This window comes from Sinocyclocheilus grahami, unplaced genomic scaffold (genome assembly GCF_001515645.1).
Source record: "Sinocyclocheilus grahami isolate Dianchi unplaced genomic scaffold, SAMN03320097.WGS_v1.1 scaffold154.1, whole genome shotgun sequence".
In the NCBI taxonomy this organism is placed as follows: domain Eukaryota; kingdom Metazoa; phylum Chordata; class Actinopteri; order Cypriniformes; family Cyprinidae; genus Sinocyclocheilus; species Sinocyclocheilus grahami.
The window spans coordinates 789,952-811,595 of NW_015505333.1; the positions used below are offsets into that span (position 1 = coordinate 789,952).

Here is a 21,644-nt window from a genome sequence, read left to right on the forward strand (position 1 = left end):
TAAAAATATCTCCCCTATATATATATATATATATATATATATATATATATATATATATATATAAAGAATACTGTATAAAGAAGTCTGCTATACTGTTAATTTATATAACTGATTAATATTACGAGCTATTAGAACGTTTTGGCCATGTAAATATTAGCAACTGCATCAAACTACATATTTTTGCAACATATTTTTGTAATATACAGTGATCAGGCATAACATTATGACCACTGACAGGTGAAGTGAGTAAGACTGATTATCTTTTCATCACGCCACCTGTTAGTGGGTGGGATATATTAGGCAGCAAGTGAACATTTTGTCCTATGTGTTAGAAGCAGGAAAAATGGGCAAGCGTAAGGATTTGAGCGAGTTTGACATGGGCCAAATTGTGATGCTAGACGACTGGGTCAGAGCATCTCCAAAACTGCAGCTCTTGTGGGGTGTTTCCAGTCTGCACTGGTCAGTATCTATCAAAAGTGGTTCTGATGGAAAGGTGTCAGAATACACAGTGCATCACAGTTTGTTGTGTATGGGGCTGCATAGTCGCAGACCAGTCAGGGTGTCCATGCTGACCCCTGTCCACCGCCAAAACTCCAACAGTGGGCACGTGAGCATCAGAACTGGACCACTCAGCAATGGAAGAAGGTGGCCTGGTCTGATGAATCATGTTTTCTTTTACATCACGTGGAGGCAGTGTGATGCTTTGGGCAACGTTCTGCTGGGAAACCTTGGCTCCTGCCATCCATGTGGATGTTACTTTAACACATACCACCTACCTAAGCATTGTTGGAAGACCATGTACAGCCTTTCATGGAAACTGTATTCCCTGGTGGCTGTGGCCTCGTGGCCTCTTATAATGCGCCCTGCCACAAAGCAAAAATGTGCTGAACAAACAAGTCCGATCCATGGAGGACCACCTCGCAACCTCGCAACCTTAAAGGATCTGCTGCTAACATCTTGGTGCCAGACACCACAGCACACCTTCAGGGGTCTAGTGGAGTCCAAGACTCGATGGGTCAGGATAGTTTTGGCAGCAAAAGTGGGACCAACACAATATTAGGAAGGTGGTCATAATGTTATGCCTAATCAGTGTATATTGCCAAAAGAGTAAGCTGTATCATGGAGAAACTTAGTGGGCCCCCTTCATCACATGGCCTGGGACAATGTTCACATTTATCCCTCTCGGATGATGGCCCTATTCTACAACACGTCTGATAGCAGCTGAAAATGCGATCAGCTCTCCCAGCACACACCAGACAATCTTTACATTATTCCTATTTTAGACCAGGTTTAAAAGGCAGATCCAATTATTTCAGGCTCAGCCTGTGCCTTCTAATTATGGTTGAATTGTGGGACGCTGTCTCTGTGAGTCTGGATATATTAATGACTTGTGAAAGGAAAAGAATGCCATTCTCTAACACGTTATAGCCGTGGTGCAAGCTTTAGGGCTGTTATTTCAGTTGAGCTGATGTGTGCTCCTGTGTCACTTCTCAAGGACAGTGAAACACAAATGTTAGGCTGAACATGTCATACTGGCAACCATAATTAGCTTGATTGTTGCTTGCGTGTACTGTAAAGAGATTCTGTGTAATGAAAAAATACACAAGGAATGTGGTCTTCTAATATACTGCCTCTATTAAGTGATTATATTACTGTACTGCATCTGATGAAAGCTGAAATGAAGTCAGTCAGCATTACTCAGAACTGTTTGTTCATGTTTTTATTGGGTAAGTTCCTGGGGTCAGGTAGATGGCTGGTCGATGACTCATATCGTCTATTTGGAGATCCTTGTGTATGAGCTACCACATTGAGATGTCTCTGTATATAGACAAATGACTAACATCTCTGCTTCCAGGCCAAAGGTCAATTTTATTTGCCAGCCGATATTGCTTGCATAAATTACCGTCATACATAGGCTATGTTTGCCTGTTTTTTGGTAAAACATATTTTCAAATATATGTTTATTATAAATATATGTTATCAAAAAATGACATCTTATTGACTACTACCCATTCAGTAAAGCATTGTGGCAGTACCATGGTTTCAAGATGTCAATATATGTGTTTACATGACACTCCATGACAAGTTACTTGAAAGAATACTGTGATATTACAAATGAAACTGTTTCAGAGTGACTACTTTTAGTGTCTTTTTAAACCATTGACATGGGCCAAATTGTGATGCTAGACGACTGGGTCAGAGCATCTCCAAAACTGCAGCTCTTGTGGGGTGTTTCCAGTCTGCACTGGTCAGTATCTATCAAAAGTGGTTCTGATGGAAAGGTGTCAGAATACACAGTGCATCACAGTTTGTTGTGTATGGGGCTGCATAGTCGCAGACCAGTCAGGGTGTCCATGCTGACCCCTGTCCACCGCCGAAACTCCAACAGTGGGCACGTGAGCATCAGAACTGGACCACTCAGCAATGGAAGAAGGTGGCCTGGTCTGATGAATCATGTTTTCTTTTACATCACGTGGAGGCAGTGTGATGCTTTGGGCAACGTTCTGCTGGGAAACCTTGGCTCCTGCCATCCATGTGGATGTTACTTTAACACATACCACCTACCTAAGCATTGTTGGAAGACCATGTACAGCCTTTCATGGAAACTGTATTCCCTGGTGGCTGTGGCCTCTTTCAGCAGGATAATGCGCCCTGCCACAAAGCAAAAATGTGCTGAACAAACAAGTCCGATCCATGGAGGACCACCTCGCAACTTTCAGGACTTAAAGGATCTGCTGCTAACATCTTGGTGCCAGACACCACAGCACACCTTCAGGGGTCTAGTGGAGTCCAAGACTCGATGGGTCAGGATAGTTTTGGCAGCAAAAGTGGGACCAACACAATATTAGGAAGGTGGTCATAATGTTATGCCTAATCAGTGTATATTGCCAAAAGAGTAAGCTGTATCATGGAGAAACTTAGTGGGCCCCCTTCATCACATGGCCTGGGACAATGTTCACATTTATCCCTCTCGGATGATGGCCCTATTCTACAACACGTCTGATAGCAGCTGAAAATGCGATCAGCTCTCCCAGCACACACCAGACAATCTTTACATTATTCCTATTTTAGACCAGGTTTAAAAGGCAGATCCAATTATTTCAGGCTCAGCCTGTGCCTTCTAATTATGGTTGAATTGTGGGACGCTGTCTCTGTGAGTCTGGATATATTAATGACTTGTGAAAGGAAAAGAATGCCATTCTCTAACACGTTATAGCCGTGGTGCAAGCTTTAGGGCTGTTATTTCAGTTGAGCTGATGTGTGCTCCTGTGTCACTTCTCAAGGACAGTGAAACACAAATGTTAGGCTGAACATGTCATACTGGCAACCATAATTAGCTTGATTGTTGCTTGCGTGTACTGTAAAGAGATTCTGTGTAATGAAAAAATACACAAGGAATGTGGTCTTCTAATATACTGCCTCTATTAAGTGATTATATTACTGTACTGCATCTGATGAAAGCTGAAATGAAGTCAGTCAGCATTACTCAGAACTGTTTGTTCATGTTTTTATTGGGTAAGTTCCTGGGGTCAGGTAGATGGCTGGTCGATGACTCATATCGTCTATTTGGAGATCCTTGTGTATGAGCTACCACATTGAGATGTCTCTGTATATAGACAAATGACTAACATCTCTGCTTCCAGGCCAAAGGTCAATTTTATTTGCCAGCCGATATTGCTTGCATAAATTACCGTCATACATAGGCTATGTTTGCCTGTTTTTTGGTAAAACATATTTTCAAATATATGTTTATTATAAATATATGTTATCAAAAAATGACATCTTATTGACTACTACCCATTCAGTAAAGCATTGTGGCAGTACCATGGTTTCAAGATGTCAATATATGTGTTTACATGACACTCCATGACAAGTTACTTGAAAGAATACTGTGATATTACAAATGAAACTGTTTCAGAGTGACTACTTTTAGTGTCTTTTTAAACCATTTTTTCCTTCTGAAAATGTTGAAATCACTCTGGGGACAAAATGTTAGTGATTTTGTCCCAATACAACTAAAGCTCAATCAGAAATACACACAAACGAACATGTTTATATGGCATCCTATACTTAATTATCTTAAGAGCCTAATACACATACCGCCTATATACATTCATTAGCTTGTCAAATGAGTCTTAAGTAAAGAAGGTTTATCAGCCCTGTGACTAATCAACCATAGGCCTACTGAACAAACAGATACAAGATGTTCATATAATATCACTAAAACTTTCTCATATATTCCACAAATGTGTGTTTATTTGGTCTTAGTGCAATATTTAGTAAAGCATGTTCTCTTTCAAATCTTTTTGCTTTTATCTTCTCTTTTCATTCTGCCACTCTTATTTGTTACAGTATTGGCTAAAGTATACAGTGCTCAAGATGTTTAATTTAGAGAAACAACAAAAACTTTGGGTTAGGGTTATATATTAATGTAAGAAGGCACAAACTGAAAACATTTAGTGAGTAAAGAGATTTCAAGTGTAATTTATGCCCCCTGTTGGTGGAATTATTATTATAATTAAATTTTTTTTAGGGGTTGTAGAGTGCAGCTTGTCCGTTATTCGACTAGAACTAACTAACTGTTGTATAAAAGTGTTCAAATGCAATTTGAGCAAATATTCTGTTAATGGGTGTTGATATGAAGTGTGACTTAAGTGACTGTCTCTGTTGTTGCTGGTAGTGGAGACAGAGCATGCGCAGAGAGTCCAGGATGCAGAGTCGGCCCAGCAAATGAGGATGAGAGAGAGACAACGATTCTTTGAGGAGGTCTTTCAACACGACGTGGATGTCTACCTTTCCTCTGCACACCTGCAGATAGATTATAAGAGACGTGAGTTTGAACACACACATACAGTAAATGGGTGACTCTTTTCATGTTTATAAATAATATGATATAACAATTTAACTGTGTCAAAATGTTACATTTTGCCAGAACTTCATAATTGTACTTAAAAAGTTATTTAAAACTATGACAAACTATTGATACATTTATTATTTATTTATTTATAGATTTTTTTGAAAATTAAAAAATTAATTTTATGAACTCATTTTAGGAAAAAAAAACTTTTATATATATGTCATTGCTACACATGCCAAGTATTTCAGAGAGAGGGGATAGAGAGAAAAGAAAGAAAAAAAGAAAAGAAAAGTGACAATGGAATATAATTAAATAAAACACTGACAGCAAGCTAACTTGTTGTATTACCTCCGAATTGTCATTACCATCACACATCATCAATATTAATAGATCAATATCACAGATTATTATAGCAAAATCCATTTGTTCGATATGATCTTTATTCTAAGTTATGCGATGAAATAGATGAAACAAGCAAACACATGCAAGATTATAAGTAGACAAATACACCACATTCACCTCCAATAATTGTCTTTTTATCTAAAATGCTGTGTTTGACCCTCTTATTGCAGCTCCCTTAGGAAGTATTTCATCAATGGAGGTGAACGTCGATATGCTAGAACAGATGGACCTGATGGACATCTCTGATCAGGAGGCCTTGGATGTCTTCTTCAGTGCCAGCGGAGAGGAAGGATCACTGACGTCCTCTCTTCCAGGTACATACTCCAAATCAGTCTAAATGGCCATTCACTTTAATTGTGCATCAACAAGTTTTCATAGGTTGCTAGTTGGTGTTCCTGCTTGACTGCAGTATCTGATCAGGTGGCAGGTAATATGGGATCCACTATCCCATATGGTAATTGCACAAAGTAGTAACTCAACTGAACTTTATTGCATTGCCAACGGTCTCTGTTGCTCATGTCATCTGAAACTGACCATTTCTGGTCACTTTACCGGCAATTTAAAAATTCACGTTGTTTCCCAACCATGCACAACATTTCCTGTAGAATGCAAAGTGGTCATTTTTTCTGTCTTCACTCAAAGCTAAAACCTGCTCAAAGTGGTAAAGTTACTGCCAGTAAGATATATACACAGTTGTGGTCGAAACTTTACATACACTTTGCAGTATCTGCAAAATGTTAATTATTTGACCAAAATAAGAGGGATCATGCAAAATGCATGCTATTTTTTATTTAGTATTGACCTGAATAAGATATTTCACATAAAAGATGTTTACATATAGTCCACAAGAGAAAATAATAGTTGAATTTATAAAAATGACCCTTACATACGCTTGATTCTTAATACTGTGTTACCTGGATGATCCAAAAATTTTTTTTTTTAATATTTTTTTTATAGTTGCTCATGAGTCCCTTGTTTGTCCTGAACAGTTAAACTGCCCACTGTTCTTCAGACAAATTCTTTGGTTTTCCAGCATCTTTTGCTTATTTGAACCCTTTCAACAATGACTGTATGGTTTTGAGATCCATCTTTTCACACTGAGGACAACTAAGGGACTCAAATTCTCACTGATGCTCCAGAAGGAAACACAATGCATTAAGAGCCTGGAGGTGAAAACATTTTGAATTTGAAGATCAGGGTAAATTGAACTTTTTTTTGTCTTCTGGGAAACATCTTCTGAAGGGCTTTTTATGTGAAATATCTTATTCAGGTCAATACTAAATAAAAAACAATAACATGCATTTTGTATGATCCCTCATTTAAATAGTTAACATTTACCCCTGAACTTAACTGTCAGTGGGGCATGAGATCAGATCATAAGAAAACACGAATGACTGTTCACATGTACGAATTCATGCCGTGAGAGTGTTAATTAGCATACAGAGCTAAAGAATGTGACACAACAAATATAGCAACCTTGGATGTGTTCAGACTAGCATGACAGCCACAAAACAATATCAATCATTTTCAATGAGTGATAGAGACCACCACTGACAATAGCTGGATTTTATGCACATGAACAGTGTGATGCAGTGAGCACTGAAGTGCTGACAGTGATTTGCCTGATACCGCTGCACACTGCAGTCAAGCTGAAATGTCTACTAGCAAGCATGATTTCTTTCTCAAACCAGTTCAGTGCAAACCCCATCCCACAGCCAATTTCACTAGTCAGTTCATTCATGCTGTCACCTGTCATGAAACGTTCAGACTATAGAAAAATCATGGATTAATCCACTAATAAGTGGATGCATGAGTCGCAACAAACAATAATGTTGACTATCAGGATGAGCTACTAATGCTAAATTAAGGTTAAGGTTTAGGTTAGGGGTTAGAATTTGTTTTAGCGATGTGCATGCAATCAGCACAATGACTGACATGACCAGGATTTTAAATTAACACTCACCAACCTGTCAAATGCAGGTGAAAACCCCCATGGCCATACATTGGGTCATACATTGAAAGCTTTTAATTCAATGATTCAGATTTAATAATAAATATACTGATGTCTAAGCAGTGATTTCTGTTCATAATCTCATTTATTTCTGATGTTGGCCATTTAAATGTCACTGTGTATCTGATGAAATTCAATTCAAGAAACATAAATAACAACTACTTCATTATAGTTTAGATGTTTTTTTAGTCATGTCTGGGTGTTTAAATACTGGCTCCCAGCAAAGGCACTGCCATTGAGATGAACTGGAACTGATTGACAGAGGTTTCTTTAGAATCGGCTGTCAGGTGGGGTTTTGTGCTTAACTGGTTTGGAGAAAAACAAAATCAAGACAGTAATTTAAACACTGTTAGTGTGAAAAGAGCTTAAGGCTTTCTCAAAGACAGGTGTGATTTCTCAGGAGACCTATTTCAGTAACGTTTGTCAGGTAGAATGAACATTTTCTACGTGGTCTTGCGTAAAAAATAGCTTAGAGCACTTTAACACTGTTGTTAAAGACAAAAAAGACTTTCTAGTAAAAACCCTTTTATTGTTAAACATTTTCCAGGGAAGTGTCATAAGACACACATAAGACTGTCACATAAGACAGTCACTCGTTATATGTTGAAGCCATGTGGTTGAGATCTAAGCATCACCAGCCAGTCATTAAGTCTTCTACACTGAGAAATGTCTTGTATATTAAATGGCTTAGCGAACAATCGTTTCCAATTGAATGAAATAAAACGTCTTCTCCAGCTCTTGGCCACACTGACATAGAAGAGGATGAACTGCGGAGAAGTGACGTGTCCTTGAGAATTGCTGACCCTTGTGAGATCAAATCCCGTATGTTGTCCACTTCCTCCAACTCCACCTGTGACAGTCAGGCCTCCAATGAGGATGGATCGAACACTCCTATCGTTCAATCAGATGATGAAGACGTGCAGGAAGATAGCCTGTTACGAACAGGAGCATCCACAGCCAACAATGCCACAAAAAGCAATCTGCCCTCTCATTATAAACTGCCTTCTCATTAATTACTGATGGTTTGGGAAGTGTAACATGTCTAGGTTGAGACTCTTTCATGGGTGGGTTGACCGGTTTTAGCCATAAATCAATCTACCAAAGACCTTCATGAAGGCTTGTGAAATTCAACTCATTCAAGGCCACTATTACTCCACACTGAGAGCGTCACGCTTTCACAGACCTGCAATTTTGTAATGTCATTTGCGTCTTACCAACATTTTACTGTATCTTTTGCTGTTCTTTGGAAATATAGGTTTAGAAATACCTACACACCACCAATATTTTGCAATGCTCTTTACAAAGATTGATGCTGCTCTGTAGAGAGACTACATTGAATTAAGGTGGCGAGTCTCATGAACATTTCCAAAAGGAAACAAAACATGAAATTATAATTTGCTTAAAGAAAATGAAGCTTCTTCTGTACACGATTAAAGGGATTTTACTTACTCTCATGACATTTGTTCATTTTCAAAACACAAATGTAGATTTTTTTTTTTAAGAAATCTGAGAGGTTTCTGTCTCTCAATTGAAAGCACACACAAAAAGGCATTGTAAGACTAATCCATATGAATTGAGTGGTTTAATTCAAGTCTTGATCGTTTTCATATAATAAACAGATTTAATTTAAGGGTCTGTTTGACTTTGTCAGTTGACTTTTTATGATAAAAAAAAGTACATAGTGTGAATCAAATAAGGTTAACAAGGAAGCTGAAATGTTCGTGCATTGCACAGCAGAACAAACCCCTAAGTGTTTGGCAGACACTTTTATTTAAAACATTTTATAAAATGCATACCTTCAATGCAGTGTAAATTAATGTATTCCCTGGTAATCAAACCCATAATCTTGGTGTTGTTAACACTAAGGTCATGCTCTACTACTTTTTTCTTTTATTTGACAATTTAAATCAATGCAGAAACCAATACAACAAATACTAGCATGGTGTATTAATAAAGTATTAAATTAAAGTTTGTAAATGTTTTGTTAAATTCATGAGAATGTGATTTTGTTCATGAGAATTTAAAAGGAAAATGTGCTTAATTGTTATTTAAAAAAATGTCACAATGAAAAAAATCTTAATGAGCATTAGTTTTCTTGTACTTATTTGCTTTTATTTACAGGACAATAGACAATAAAGTAGGGGTGAGATAATGGGAATGGGCTCATGATAGCCCAGAATTAAACCTTTTAAAAATTAAGCCCATAAGCTCTCCGACATGTCTTGACTTGTGAGCATTTGCACAACCCACTGTTTCACAGCACTAACAGGCTTAATTTGCTTTATAGGCAAAAACAAATAATTTCTTTTGATTTGGGGTGAAATGTGACCCATTGTTGACAGTTTTTGTGAGGTTGACCTTAAAACTGGATGTGTCGGGTTCGTATTTCAAGAACATCAGATATGTAGTATTCTTTTTTTTTAAATCACGTGTTGGGAGTACGTCTTCCCTTCTGATGTCCACAGCACCCTATGCTTTGCTATCTAAATAAAGCCAACTGCCAGCTAAAGACTAATGGTGAAAATGAAACAGTTTATTTCCAAAATTTTAGTCAACAAGAAACTGACTGAAAAATGTGCGGGTCTGAGGTTAATACTCTTTAATCTCTTTAAACGTTGGATGCATGGGAACACAAGGCGAAGGAAATCAATTGCAGTAAGATTTATTAAGAAGATAAACAAAGAACTAACACAGGAAACATACAGAAACAAAGACTGACACTGAACCACAGGTAAACACCAGGTAACAAGGATAAATATAGTCCACAAGAGAAAATAATAGTTGAATTTATAAAAATGACCCTTACATACGCTTGATTCTTAATACTGTGTTACCTGGATGATCCACAATTGTTTTTTTTTAATTTTTTTTTATAGTTGCTCATGAGTCCCTTGTTTGTCCTGAACAGTTAAACTGCCCACTGTTCTTCAGACAAATTCTTTGGTTTTCCAGCATCTTTTGCTTATTTGAACCCTTTCAACAATGACTGTATGGTTTTGAGATCCATCTTTTCACACTGAGGACAACTAAGGGACTCAAATTCTCACTGATGCTCCAGAAGGAAACACAATGCATTAAGAGCCTGGAGGTGAAAACATTTTGAATTTGAAGATCAGGGTAAATTGAACTTTTTTTTGTCTTCTGGGAAACATCTTCTGAAGGGCTTTTTATGTGAAATATCTTATTCAGGTCAATACTAAATAAAAAACAATAACATGCATTTTGTATGATCCCTCATTTAAATAGTTAACATTTACCCCTGAACTTAACTGTCAGTGGGGCATGAGATCAGATCATAAGAAAACACGAATGACTGTTCACATGTACGAATTCATGCCGTGAGAGTGTTAATTAGCATACAGAGCTAAAGAATGTGACACAACAAATATAGCAACCTTGGATGTGTTCAGACTAGCATGACAGCCACAAAACAATATCAATCATTTTCAATGAGTGATAGAGACCACCACTGACAATAGCTGGATTTTATGCACATGAACAGTGTGATGCAGTGAGCACTGAAGTGCTGACAGTGATTTGCCTGATACCGCTGCACACTGCAGTCAAGCTGAAATGTCTACTAGCAAGCATGATTTCTTTCTCAAACCAGTTCAGTGCAAACCCCATCCCACAGCCAATTTCACTAGTCAGTTCATTCATGCTGTCACCTGTCATGAAACGTTCAGACTATAGAAAAATCATGGATTAATCCACTAATAAGTGGATGCATGAGTCGCAACAAACAATAATGTTGACTATCAGGATGAGCTACTAATGCTAAATTAAGGTTAAGGTTTAGGTTAGGGGTTAGAATTTGTTTTAGCGATGTGCATGCAATCAGCACAATGACTGACATGACCAGGATTTTAAATTAACACTCACCAACCTGTCAAATGCAGGTGAAAACCCCCATGGCCATACATTGGGTCATACATTGAAAGCTTTTAATTCAATGATTCAGATTTAATAATAAATATACTGATGTCTAAGCAGTGATTTCTGTTCATAATCTCATTTATTTCTGATGTTGGCCATTTAAATGTCACTGTGTATCTGATGAAATTCAATTCAAGAAACATAAATAACAACTACTTCATTATAGTTTAGATGTTTTTTTAGTCATGTCTGGGTGTTTAAATACTGGCTCCCAGCAAAGGCACTGCCATTGAGATGAACTGGAACTGATTGACAGAGGTTTCTTTAGAATCGGCTGTCAGGTGGGGTTTTGTGCTTAACTGGTTTGGAGAAAAACAAAATCAAGACAGTAATTTAAACACTGTTAGTGTGAAAAGAGCTTAAGGCTTTCTCAAAGACAGGTGTGATTTCTCAGGAGACCTATTTCAGTAACGTTTGTCAGGTAGAATGAACATTTTCTACGTGGTCTTGCGTAAAAAATAGCTTAGAGCACTTTAACACTGTTGTTAAAGACAAAAAAGACTTTCTAGTAAAAACCCTTTTATTGTTAAACATTTTCCAGGGAAGTGTCATAAGACACACATAAGACTGTCACATAAGACAGTCACTCGTTATATGTTGAAGCCATGTGGTTGAGATCTAAGCATCACCAGCCAGTCATTAAGTCTTCTACACTGAGAAATGTCTTGTATATTAAATGGCTTAGCGAACAATCGTTTCCAATTGAATGAAATAAAACGTCTTCTCCAGCTCTTGGCCACACTGACATAGAAGAGGATGAACTGCGGAGAAGTGACGTGTCCTTGAGAATTGCTGACCCTTGTGAGATCAAATCCCGTATGTTGTCCACTTCCTCCAACTCCACCTGTGACAGTCAGGCCTCCAATGAGGATGGATCGAACACTCCTATCGTTCAATCAGATGATGAAGACGTGCAGGAAGATAGCCTGTTACGAACAGGAGCATCCACAGCCAACAATGCCACAAAAAGCAATCTGCCCTCTCATTATAAACTGCCTTCTCATTAATTACTGATGGTTTGGGAAGTGTAACATGTCTAGGTTGAGACTCTTTCATGGGTGGGTTGACCGGTTTTAGCCATAAATCAATCTACCAAAGACCTTCATGAAGGCTTGTGAAATTCAACTCATTCAAGGCCACTATTACTCCACACTGAGAGCGTCACGCTTTCACAGACCTGCAATTTTGTAATGTCATTTGCGTCTTACCAACATTTTACTGTATCTTTTGCTGTTCTTTGGAAATATAGGTTTAGAAATACCTACACACCACCAATATTTTGCAATGCTCTTTACAAAGATTGATGCTGCTCTGTAGAGAGACTACATTGAATTAAGGTGGCGAGTCTCATGAACATTTCCAAAAGGAAACAAAACATGAAATTATAATTTGCTTAAAGAAAATGAAGCTTCTTCTGTACACGATTAAAGGGATTTTACTTACTCTCATGACATTTGTTCATTTTCAAAACACAAATGTAGATTTTTTTTTTTAAGAAATCTGAGAGGTTTCTGTCTCTCAATTGAAAGCACACACAAAAAGGCATTGTAAGACTAATCCATATGAATTGAGTGGTTTAATTCAAGTCTTGATCGTTTTCATATAATAAACAGATTTAATTTAAGGGTCTGTTTGACTTTGTCAGTTGACTTTTTATGATAAAAAAAAGTACATAGTGTGAATCAAATAAGGTTAACAAGGAAGCTGAAATGTTCGTGCATTGCACAGCAGAACAAACCCCTAAGTGTTTGGCAGACACTTTTATTTAAAACATTTTATAAAATGCATACCTTCAATGCAGTGTAAATTAATGTATTCCCTGGTAATCAAACCCATAATCTTGGTGTTGTTAACACTAAGGTCATGCTCTACTACTTTTTTCTTTTATTTGACAATTTAAATCAATGCAGAAACCAATACAACAAATACTAGCATGGTGTATTAATAAAGTATTAAATTAAAGTTTGTAAATGTTTTGTTAAATTCATGAGAATGTGATTTTGTTCATGAGAATTTAAAAGGAAAATGTGCTTAATTGTTATTTAAAAAATGTCACAATGAAAAAAATCTTAATGAGCATTAGTTTTCTTGTACTTATTTGCTTTTATTTACAGGACAATAGACAATAAAGTAGGGGTGAGATAATGGGAATGGGCTCATGATAGCCCAGAATTAAACCTTTTAAAAATTAAGCCCATAAGCTCTCCGACATGTCTTGACTTGTGAGCATTTGCACAACCCACTGTTTCACAGCACTAACAGGCTTAATTTGCTTTATAGGCAAAAACAAATAATTTCTTTTGATTTGGGGTGAAATGTGACCCATTGTTGACAGTTTTTGTGAGGTTGACCTTAAAACTGGATGTGTCGGGTTCGTATTTCAAGAACATCAGATATGTAGTATTCTTTTTTTTTAAATCACGTGTTGGGAGTACGTCTTCCCTTCTGATGTCCACAGCACCCTATGCTTTGCTATCTAAATAAAGCCAACTGCCAGCTAAAGACTAATGGTGAAAATGAAACAGTTTATTTCCAAAATTTTAGTCAACAAGAAACTGACTGAAAAATGTGCGGGTCTGAGGTTAATACTCTTTAATCTCTTTAAACGTTGGATGCATGGGAACACAAGGCGAAGGAAATCAATTGCAGTAAGATTTATTAAGAAGATAAACAAAGAACTAACACAGGAAACATACAGAAACAAAGACTGACACTGAACCACAGGTAAACACCAGGTAACAAGGATAAAGTGATAAGGGGGAGGAGTCAATGAATCACCATAGCAACACACGAGGGTAACCAAGGGAACAAACAAGAGGGATAAGGCAACAAGATCTAAACGGGAGTGAATACAGAAACAAAGAGGAACAGAAAAACTACAAAATAGTCCATAGGCACGTTTCCATTACAGATTTGCGCAAAACTTTGGCGATATTTTCTGAATGTCGATAAAAAAGTATTGCGAAATGACGACGTTTCCATTAACCAATGTTATGAGGCTAAAACGTAACCTTTTGCCTCTCGCGATAAGTCATGGCAACGGATTTTGGTGGGATTTTGACGGATTTTGGCTATATTTATTCAAAGGAGGCTTATGCATGTATCTTTACAGAAGCAGCAAAGAGAGCCGCTTCAGAAACGTGCGTGGCACGGCTGGAATAAACCATAGACTGTATAAAAGCATTAACACAAGCATTGAGTGGCCATAATCAGCTTCAGTGGCCGTATCAGAGCCACACTGCACCGCAGACGTGTGCAATGTAAATTGTCTAAGTATTAATAGTAGGGAAAGCCCCTTATACTGGAGCGCAGCCACTTATGAAGTGTTTCTTGGAGGTTATAGTACATTGAAGAATGATCATATAACTTTTTACATATGCCATGTGACCTGTAAATGCGACAAAGCCGTTTCCATTGCAGTTTTGCGAATTAATCCTTTTTCGCATTGCCTGAAAAACCACCTCATGTGAGTGTAAAAAACTTTTTTGCGATATATGGCCGTTTTTGCGAAATTGACGCGTTTCCATTAGACGTATTTTCAATTCACAATTTCAATTTGCGCAATTTGAGGGGTAATGGAAACGCGCCTCATGACTGACACAAAAACAGGGGGAACACAGACTGGTTATCGTGACAGTAGTGAAGTCATCAAAATTGTTATAAATGCAATTACAGTATAACAATTAAAATGTAAAGAAAAAGCATTGGTAATTTGTCCTGCATTAGTTTTTGATTAGTTTCAAATTAATTATGAAATGAAAAAAAAATAGCAGTTACTGATTAACTAGTAGAGGACTAATGAATATGTTATTACTTATTTATTTGTGAATCAGAGTTTCTTATTAGTTAATAGCAGTCACTAGAATGGAAGTCGTGGCCTAATAGTTAGAGAGTCGGACTCACGACCAAAAGGTTGCGGGTTCGAGTCTCATACCGGCAGGGATTGTAGGTGGGGGGAATTACAGCGCTCTCTCCCACCTTCAATACCACAACTGAGGTGCCCTTGAGCAAGGCACTGAACCCCCAACTGCTCCCCAGGCAACGCAGAAAAAAATGGCTGCCCACTGCTCCGGGTGTGTGTTCACGGTGTGTGTGTGCACTTTGGATGGGATAAATGCAGAGCACTAATTCCGAGTATGGGTCACCATACTTGGCCTCACGTCTCTTCACTTCACATTAATATTGCATTACTCATTTGTTCCAGTGTAGTTATTGATTAATAAGAATAGTCACAAAAGAATAAATCACAAAATTTTTCATTGTGACTCTAATGTGTGAAGTTCTTGAAATGCACTACATTTTTGCAACATGCTGCTATGGTAGTGCTCAGACATTTGCAGAATCTGTGGAATTCACTTAACAAACTCCAAACATTACCACATGATTGTAAACTCACCACAGACTGCACATTTAGGCCTGTAAAAATGACAGGCAAGCAAGTGTACTTGTGAAAAGTGATAGTAAGTTCCTGAACTGCAGACTGTTAATGTGATTGATCTTGGCTGCCATGACCAAAATGACAGTAATGTAGTGACAGGAATGTAGTGCGGTGTCATTCAAGCAAATGTTATTCAAAGACAAACAAAAAAGAAAAGGCTAAAAATATGTCTGAGCTGCCAAAATGGTATTTTGACATTTTATAGTTGATAATATAAAGGGTTGGGCTTACTTTTGAGAGGATTTTTGCATCTTATAAAACATTAAATTTGTGGTATATCAATAGAGTACAGAAATATCAATGAGTATATTAGATAGCAACTTGTCTTTTGAAAATCATATTTCCCATGTTATAAAAACAGCATTCTTCCATCTTAGAAACATTTCCAAGTTACGAAACATGTTAACTGTTTCTGATGCAGAAAAGCTAGTTCATGCATTCATGACCTCTAGACTGGACTATTGTAATGCACTGCTAGGTGGTTGTTCTGCATCTTCAATAAACAAGCTACAGGTAGTCCAAAATGCAGCGGCTAGAGTCCTTACCAGTTTAAGAAAATATGATCATATTACCCCAATTTTACAGTCTCTGCTCTGGCTACCTATTAAGTTCTGTATCAGTTACAAAATATTATTACTTACCTATAAGTCCCTTAATGGGTTAGCTCCTGCGTACCTAACTAGTCTTCTACCATGCTACAATCCATCACGCTCCCCAAGGTCGCAAAACTCTGGACTTTTGGTATACCTAGGACAGCAAAATCCACTAAAGGAGGTAAAGCTTTTTCGCATTTTGCTCCCAAACTCTGGAATAGCCTTCCAGATAACGTTCGGGGTTCAGACACACTCTCTCTGTTTAAATCTAGATTAAAGACACATCTCTTTGGCCAAGCATTCAAATAATGCATCTCATAATCTTGTACTGCAGTTATATCAGATTAAATGCTCAGTATTATTCTTTAACTTGGGTTAAACAAATCATTTTTGCTTGGTTGGAACAGCAGCTACGCTAATTATGTCTCTATTTGTTTCTCTGTTTTTGCCATGGGATTGACATCCCGTAATAACTAGGATTTACACAATCTTCAGTCTGGATCCAGAACACCTGTGATGATGCCAACCCCTCGGAGGACCTCAGATGATGCCAACCCTGAAACAACATACAGAACTACCAAATATTGCTATAAGTTTGATTGCATCAGTCGTAACATACATCTTTGGATGCTTCTCCTTCAGTCATTTTGCAATGACTGGAGCCTTTAGCCAGGAGGTTGTGTCATCAGATGGTTACCAACGATCCTGAAGTGTTTCGACCCTTAACCATCACACTCTCCTGTTGGCGGGTTAGCAGTGGTGGCCAGCCACTACTCACTCCCTCCTGGCTGCCAGCTCAACTCCTTCCTCCTGCTCCAAATCCAACAAGAGGCTCTCTCTGCTGCCTCCACCAGTCTTCTCACTGCCTTCTTTCTCTCAGCCCCCCTCAGTCCAACGTCTATCATCAGCTTCCAGGCTGTCTGGGCTGGGAAGCCCCTGCATCCCACCTTGACTGGGTACAACCATGTCTGCCAGCCTTTGTCCCTGCAGTCCTGCACCAGGTTTTCATAACGTTTAGACTTCCTTTCAAATGCCTCCTCCCACCCCACTTCCCATGGCACTGTAAGCTCCACTAGGATGATCTTCTTTCCTTCTGTGGAGAAAAGGACTGCATCAGGTCTTAAGGTAGTATGGACGACATCTGGGAACTGAAGCCTTATCTTCAAGTCTACCCTAAGCTCCCATGCTTGGGCAGACTGCAGGAGGCTAACCCTGGACTTATTGAGCCCTGGTGGCTTTGTCCCCTCCTTGACAAATGTTATACCAGGTGGCGGCTTGCTCTTATGTTGCCATTTCCTGGTCCTCTCCTGCTCTAGGATGTCAGCTAGCACAGTCAGTACTTTGTCATGGTGCCATCTGTATCTGCCCTGGGCAAGCGCAATCTTACATCCTGACAAGATGTGCACCAACGTTTCCTTTTTCCCGCAGAGCTTGCATATTTGAATGTAGATTCACAGGGGTTGGAAGGGTGTCATAGACAGCCCTAAGCAAGAAGGAGATCCGATATGGCTCGAGCCTCCAAAGGTCAGCCCATGTCACCTTCCTCTTGGGGAGATCCCACCTTGTCCAGGCTCCCTGGGATCCTAGCCCCGCAACCTTTGCCTTCCTCCGCTCTTCCTCTAGGCCCCTTACTTCAGCCTGGACCATGGCTCTCCTCTCCACAGGATTGGCTTTCCTCCACTCTTGGAAGTGGGTCATTCCCAGGTCTTGCCTTCCCGTGCATGCACCAGATCCTGGAAGACTTGCTCTCTCTGATGATGTCTTTGAGATTTAAGTTTCCTTCTGCTAGGGCCAGAGATGCTGAGGCCTCCCACTTTCTTCCTAACCTGGTTTTTATACCAGCTTCTCTGACCTTGCTCTCTCTTGAGTCCTGGAAGGTCATGGCCACTCTGCACTTTGCTACTTGGAACTCCTCAACCAGGGAAGAGAGGGGTAGTTGTAATTGCCCAGATCTGATGTACAGCCCAACTGATGTGAAGCCTGGAGGGATTCCCATCCACCTTCTGAGGTGTGAGTTGATCTTATGATCCACTCCTTCCACTGCTGTAAGTGGGACCTCATACACTGTCATCAGCCACATCAGTCTGGGGAGCAGGCCATGTTGATAAAGCCATGCTTTAAACGTCCCTGGGAGTCCTGATTTATCAATTTTCTTCAGCCAACCCTCTGCTTGCTTCTCAGTGCTGCGGACATTGTTGTGGTCCCTTAATGACTCATTTTACCACTTTCCCAGATACTTGATGGGATTGTCCTTGATGGAAGGGACGAGCTCACCTTGTATGACCAGATTGTATTTGAAGGAGATGTTACCCTTCCTGATGACCAAGCTCCTTGATTTTCTTGGCTTAAAAGTCATTCTGGCCCATTTTGCCACCTCATCAAGCTTTGTTAGAACCCACCTAGCCTGTACATGGGATGATGTTGTGATTGTAAGGTCATCCATTTAACCCCTGATAGCTGGTTGCCGGATCCCTGAGTCCATGATTGGGCCTCTGGTTTCCTTTTCTCCTGCTTTGATGATAAGGCTCATGTCCATGATGAACAGGGTGGGGGAGACTGTATATCCTGTGACAATCCCTCTCTCTCTCTCTCTCGAGGTGCTGCCACTGTGTGATGTAGTCCTACGTTTTAAAACAGAGCTTGATTCCATCCAGGTAGCTGCTGATCATAACCTTTAGGTGATTTGGGATGTGGTAGTACTTCAGAGCTGTCCTGATTAGATCGTGGGGGATAGACCCATAGGCATTAGCTGTCAGGTCACCTTTATTCGCCCTGGCCTCATGTATCATCTGGCTTAGGACTCCTGTGTGTTCCAGGCATCCCGCAAATCCTGCGATCCCACACTATTGGATTGAGGTGTTAACATATCCATTCTCGATCATGTACGTGGACATCCTCTTTGCCAGCACTGAGAAGAAGATTTTGCATTCAGCACTGAGTAGGGAGATGGTCCTAAATTGGCTTCCTCTTTGGGGACAAAGCATCCTTCTGCCTTCTGCCAGCTTGCTGGAACGGTGCCTTTCTTCCAGATCCTCTGGAGCAGCTTCCACAACCGCCAGAGAAGCTGTGGGCCCTTCTTGTACACCCTATAGGGTATACTGCTGGGGCCTGGGGCTGAAGCCGCTCGTGCCTTTTTAACCACTTACTGGATTTCCTTCCAGGTTGGTTCATTGATGTTGAGCATAATGGTGGGGGGCTCTGCCATATCAATTTCCGGATTTTCATCTAGGGGAAGATGGCAGTTTGGGTCACTATGCGTCTCCTTGAGAAATGCCTCCACCTCCTCTTTAGGGCTATTCAGACTCCCAGATTTAGCTTCTCCCAGTAGAGACCTGGTGAAGTTGTAGGGATCCTTTATGAACTGGGCCCTCCGCTTCTCCTTCTCTTTGGTCCGTTTCATCATCCTTTCCGCCCTTCTTAGTCTCCTAAGGCACTCCCAAAGCCAGCTTGTGAGTTCCTTTACCCCTTCCATTTCCTCCATGCTGCTTGCTTTTTTACCTCTTGTTAAGGCTCTTGATTTCTTTACTTAGGTTGTAAATTTCCCTCTCTCTTCTGTTCAGTTGCTTCCCAGCCTTGATATTGCCCTGCCTCTCTATTGTGCCAAATCGTTCCTTTGCTAGATTATACGTGATCTCCGTGAGGGTATTCACTTTCTGCTCAGCTGTGCCCGCTGACGTGACTTCAAGGATTCTGTTCAAGTCCTCATCGAAGCTGGCCCACTCCTTGATATCCGACATCTTTGGCCACCTAATCCTCTCCTTCATGGGTTCAGGCTGTGGTATGGCTTATGTGGAAATGCTCCCTTGGGGTGTAGGTGACTGAGGTGCTGAGAAATCTCCAGCGCTGTGGGGTGCTTCCTGGCTGGAGGTTTCCTGCGTCTCACCAGATTCTAGATCTGCGAGCTGCACCTGTGTCTCCTCCCTCCCACACTTAGTCTTGGCCTGGTGTATTTTGAGGCCCCTTAAGTTCTTGCAGATCTTAACGCAGGAGCACTTTACCTCTGGTGCCTTCCCAGTTATGGTGGCTTGAGTGAGTCTCCTGTGTGTCCTTGTTCCTGGCCTGGCCATAACCGTTTAATCTGTCCTGTTGAGTCTCTCATTACCCCCCCTCTCGGGAGACTCTGGGGGTATTGCTCATGTGTGGCTTCTGTAGGTTGCTTGATTGTCATCCAGACTTTCCTGGAAGTCTCTGGGTGTCCAGAGGTTCAGTGGTAACATACATCTTTGAATGCTTCTCCTTCAGTCATTTTGCAATGACTGGAGCCTTTAGCCAAGATGTTGTGTCATCAGATTGTTACTGATATAGCCAATAAAATATATATATATCAATATACCAATATATCATATAATAATTGCTGTTAATAGTGTTCATCATCTGTTTGATTACATCTTTAATTGATTTTTCCTACATTTCTGCCATATGTACAATTTGTATCATGAAAAGCGCTACAAATAGAAATAAATAGAAATAGAAATATAAGTAGAACCTTAAATGTGTGAGTTTAGGGCAATATACAACCCTTTTGTCCAAGCTACAAAATGTCATTTGCATCCATTTTTTGGTTTCACAAATTGGGCCCTGAACAGGCTTGACATCAGTAAACACAGCATGCATGTTGACTTCAGAATACTTGGAATACAGTGCAAAAGTTGTATAGGCTTTTCGTTGATGCTTTTTTTGGAGTTTGACAGGTACGGTCAGTATTTGGTGCTGTATTTATTTTTTTGTGAATTATTCTTCTTGAAGCAAAATAAATGTGGTTTCCTCTCTGGATGGTAATGCAGATGTTTCAGGTGTGGTCGCAGTTATGTGTGACCTATGAACTGGTGATTGACTGACACCTGGTTGGGCTTGAGTGACTGCTTCTGCAGTTCATACACTACAATTTGGATTCGGATGTAATCTGAATCCATGTTGATATATAACAATGGATAAATGTACTACAAAAATCTCCAGTAAAAATATCTGAAATCCTTAAATAAAATAACTTTTTAAAAAACTGTATTCTTCTTAACTGTCAAGGTTCTGTCACTTTGGTTTAGTTTATTCATGGTTTTGTGACAGAGCACTGACACTCCCGCCATGTCTTGTTTTCATGGGAGCATTCGGCTTCAAGTGTTCTCAAGTCGTGCGCTCTCTTGTCTGTGTGCCCTGTTTCCTTGTTTCATGTTGGAGCATGGTGTTTGGATCCCGGCGCTCATGTCTTGTTCTAGTTTCGGTTTTATGTTGGGGTTCGGACACTCGCGCTCCATGTTCTGTCTTGCTGTGGACCGTGCGGTCTCGAGATCACTCGGGCCGTACGCTCTTCTGTCCGTGTGTGTTGTGTTCTGTTTAGCACGCGGTTCGTTATCGGTCGCATGCTTTCATGTTATTTTTTGTCTCGTGCTGTGTAGCGCACTGCTTGTG

The 21,644-nt window shown here is 39.7% G+C and overlaps 1 protein-coding gene and 1 pseudogene across 2 annotated transcripts in view; one reads left to right on the forward strand and one right to left on the reverse strand.

Moving 5' to 3' along the window:
• LOC107592587 (dysbindin-like) overlaps nt 1-9,203 on the forward strand; it is a 28,143-nt gene extending 18,940 nt beyond the window's left edge. For both annotated transcript variants that reach the window (XM_016282117.1, XM_016282118.1), the window contains exons 2-4: nt 4,682-4,831; nt 5,431-5,574; nt 8,007-9,203. In XM_016282117.1, coding sequence (XP_016137603.1) covers nt 4,682-4,831; nt 5,431-5,574; nt 8,007-8,284 — 572 coding nt within the window. In that variant the 3' untranslated portion in view covers nt 8,285-9,203. The remainder of the gene's footprint in view (nt 1-4,681; nt 4,832-5,430; nt 5,575-8,006) is intronic.
• A 7,805-nt stretch (nt 9,204-17,008) lies between these two features.
• LOC107592572 (uncharacterized) lies at nt 17,009-19,641 on the reverse strand (annotated as a pseudogene).
• Between the last annotated feature and the right edge of the window lie 2,003 nt (nt 19,642-21,644).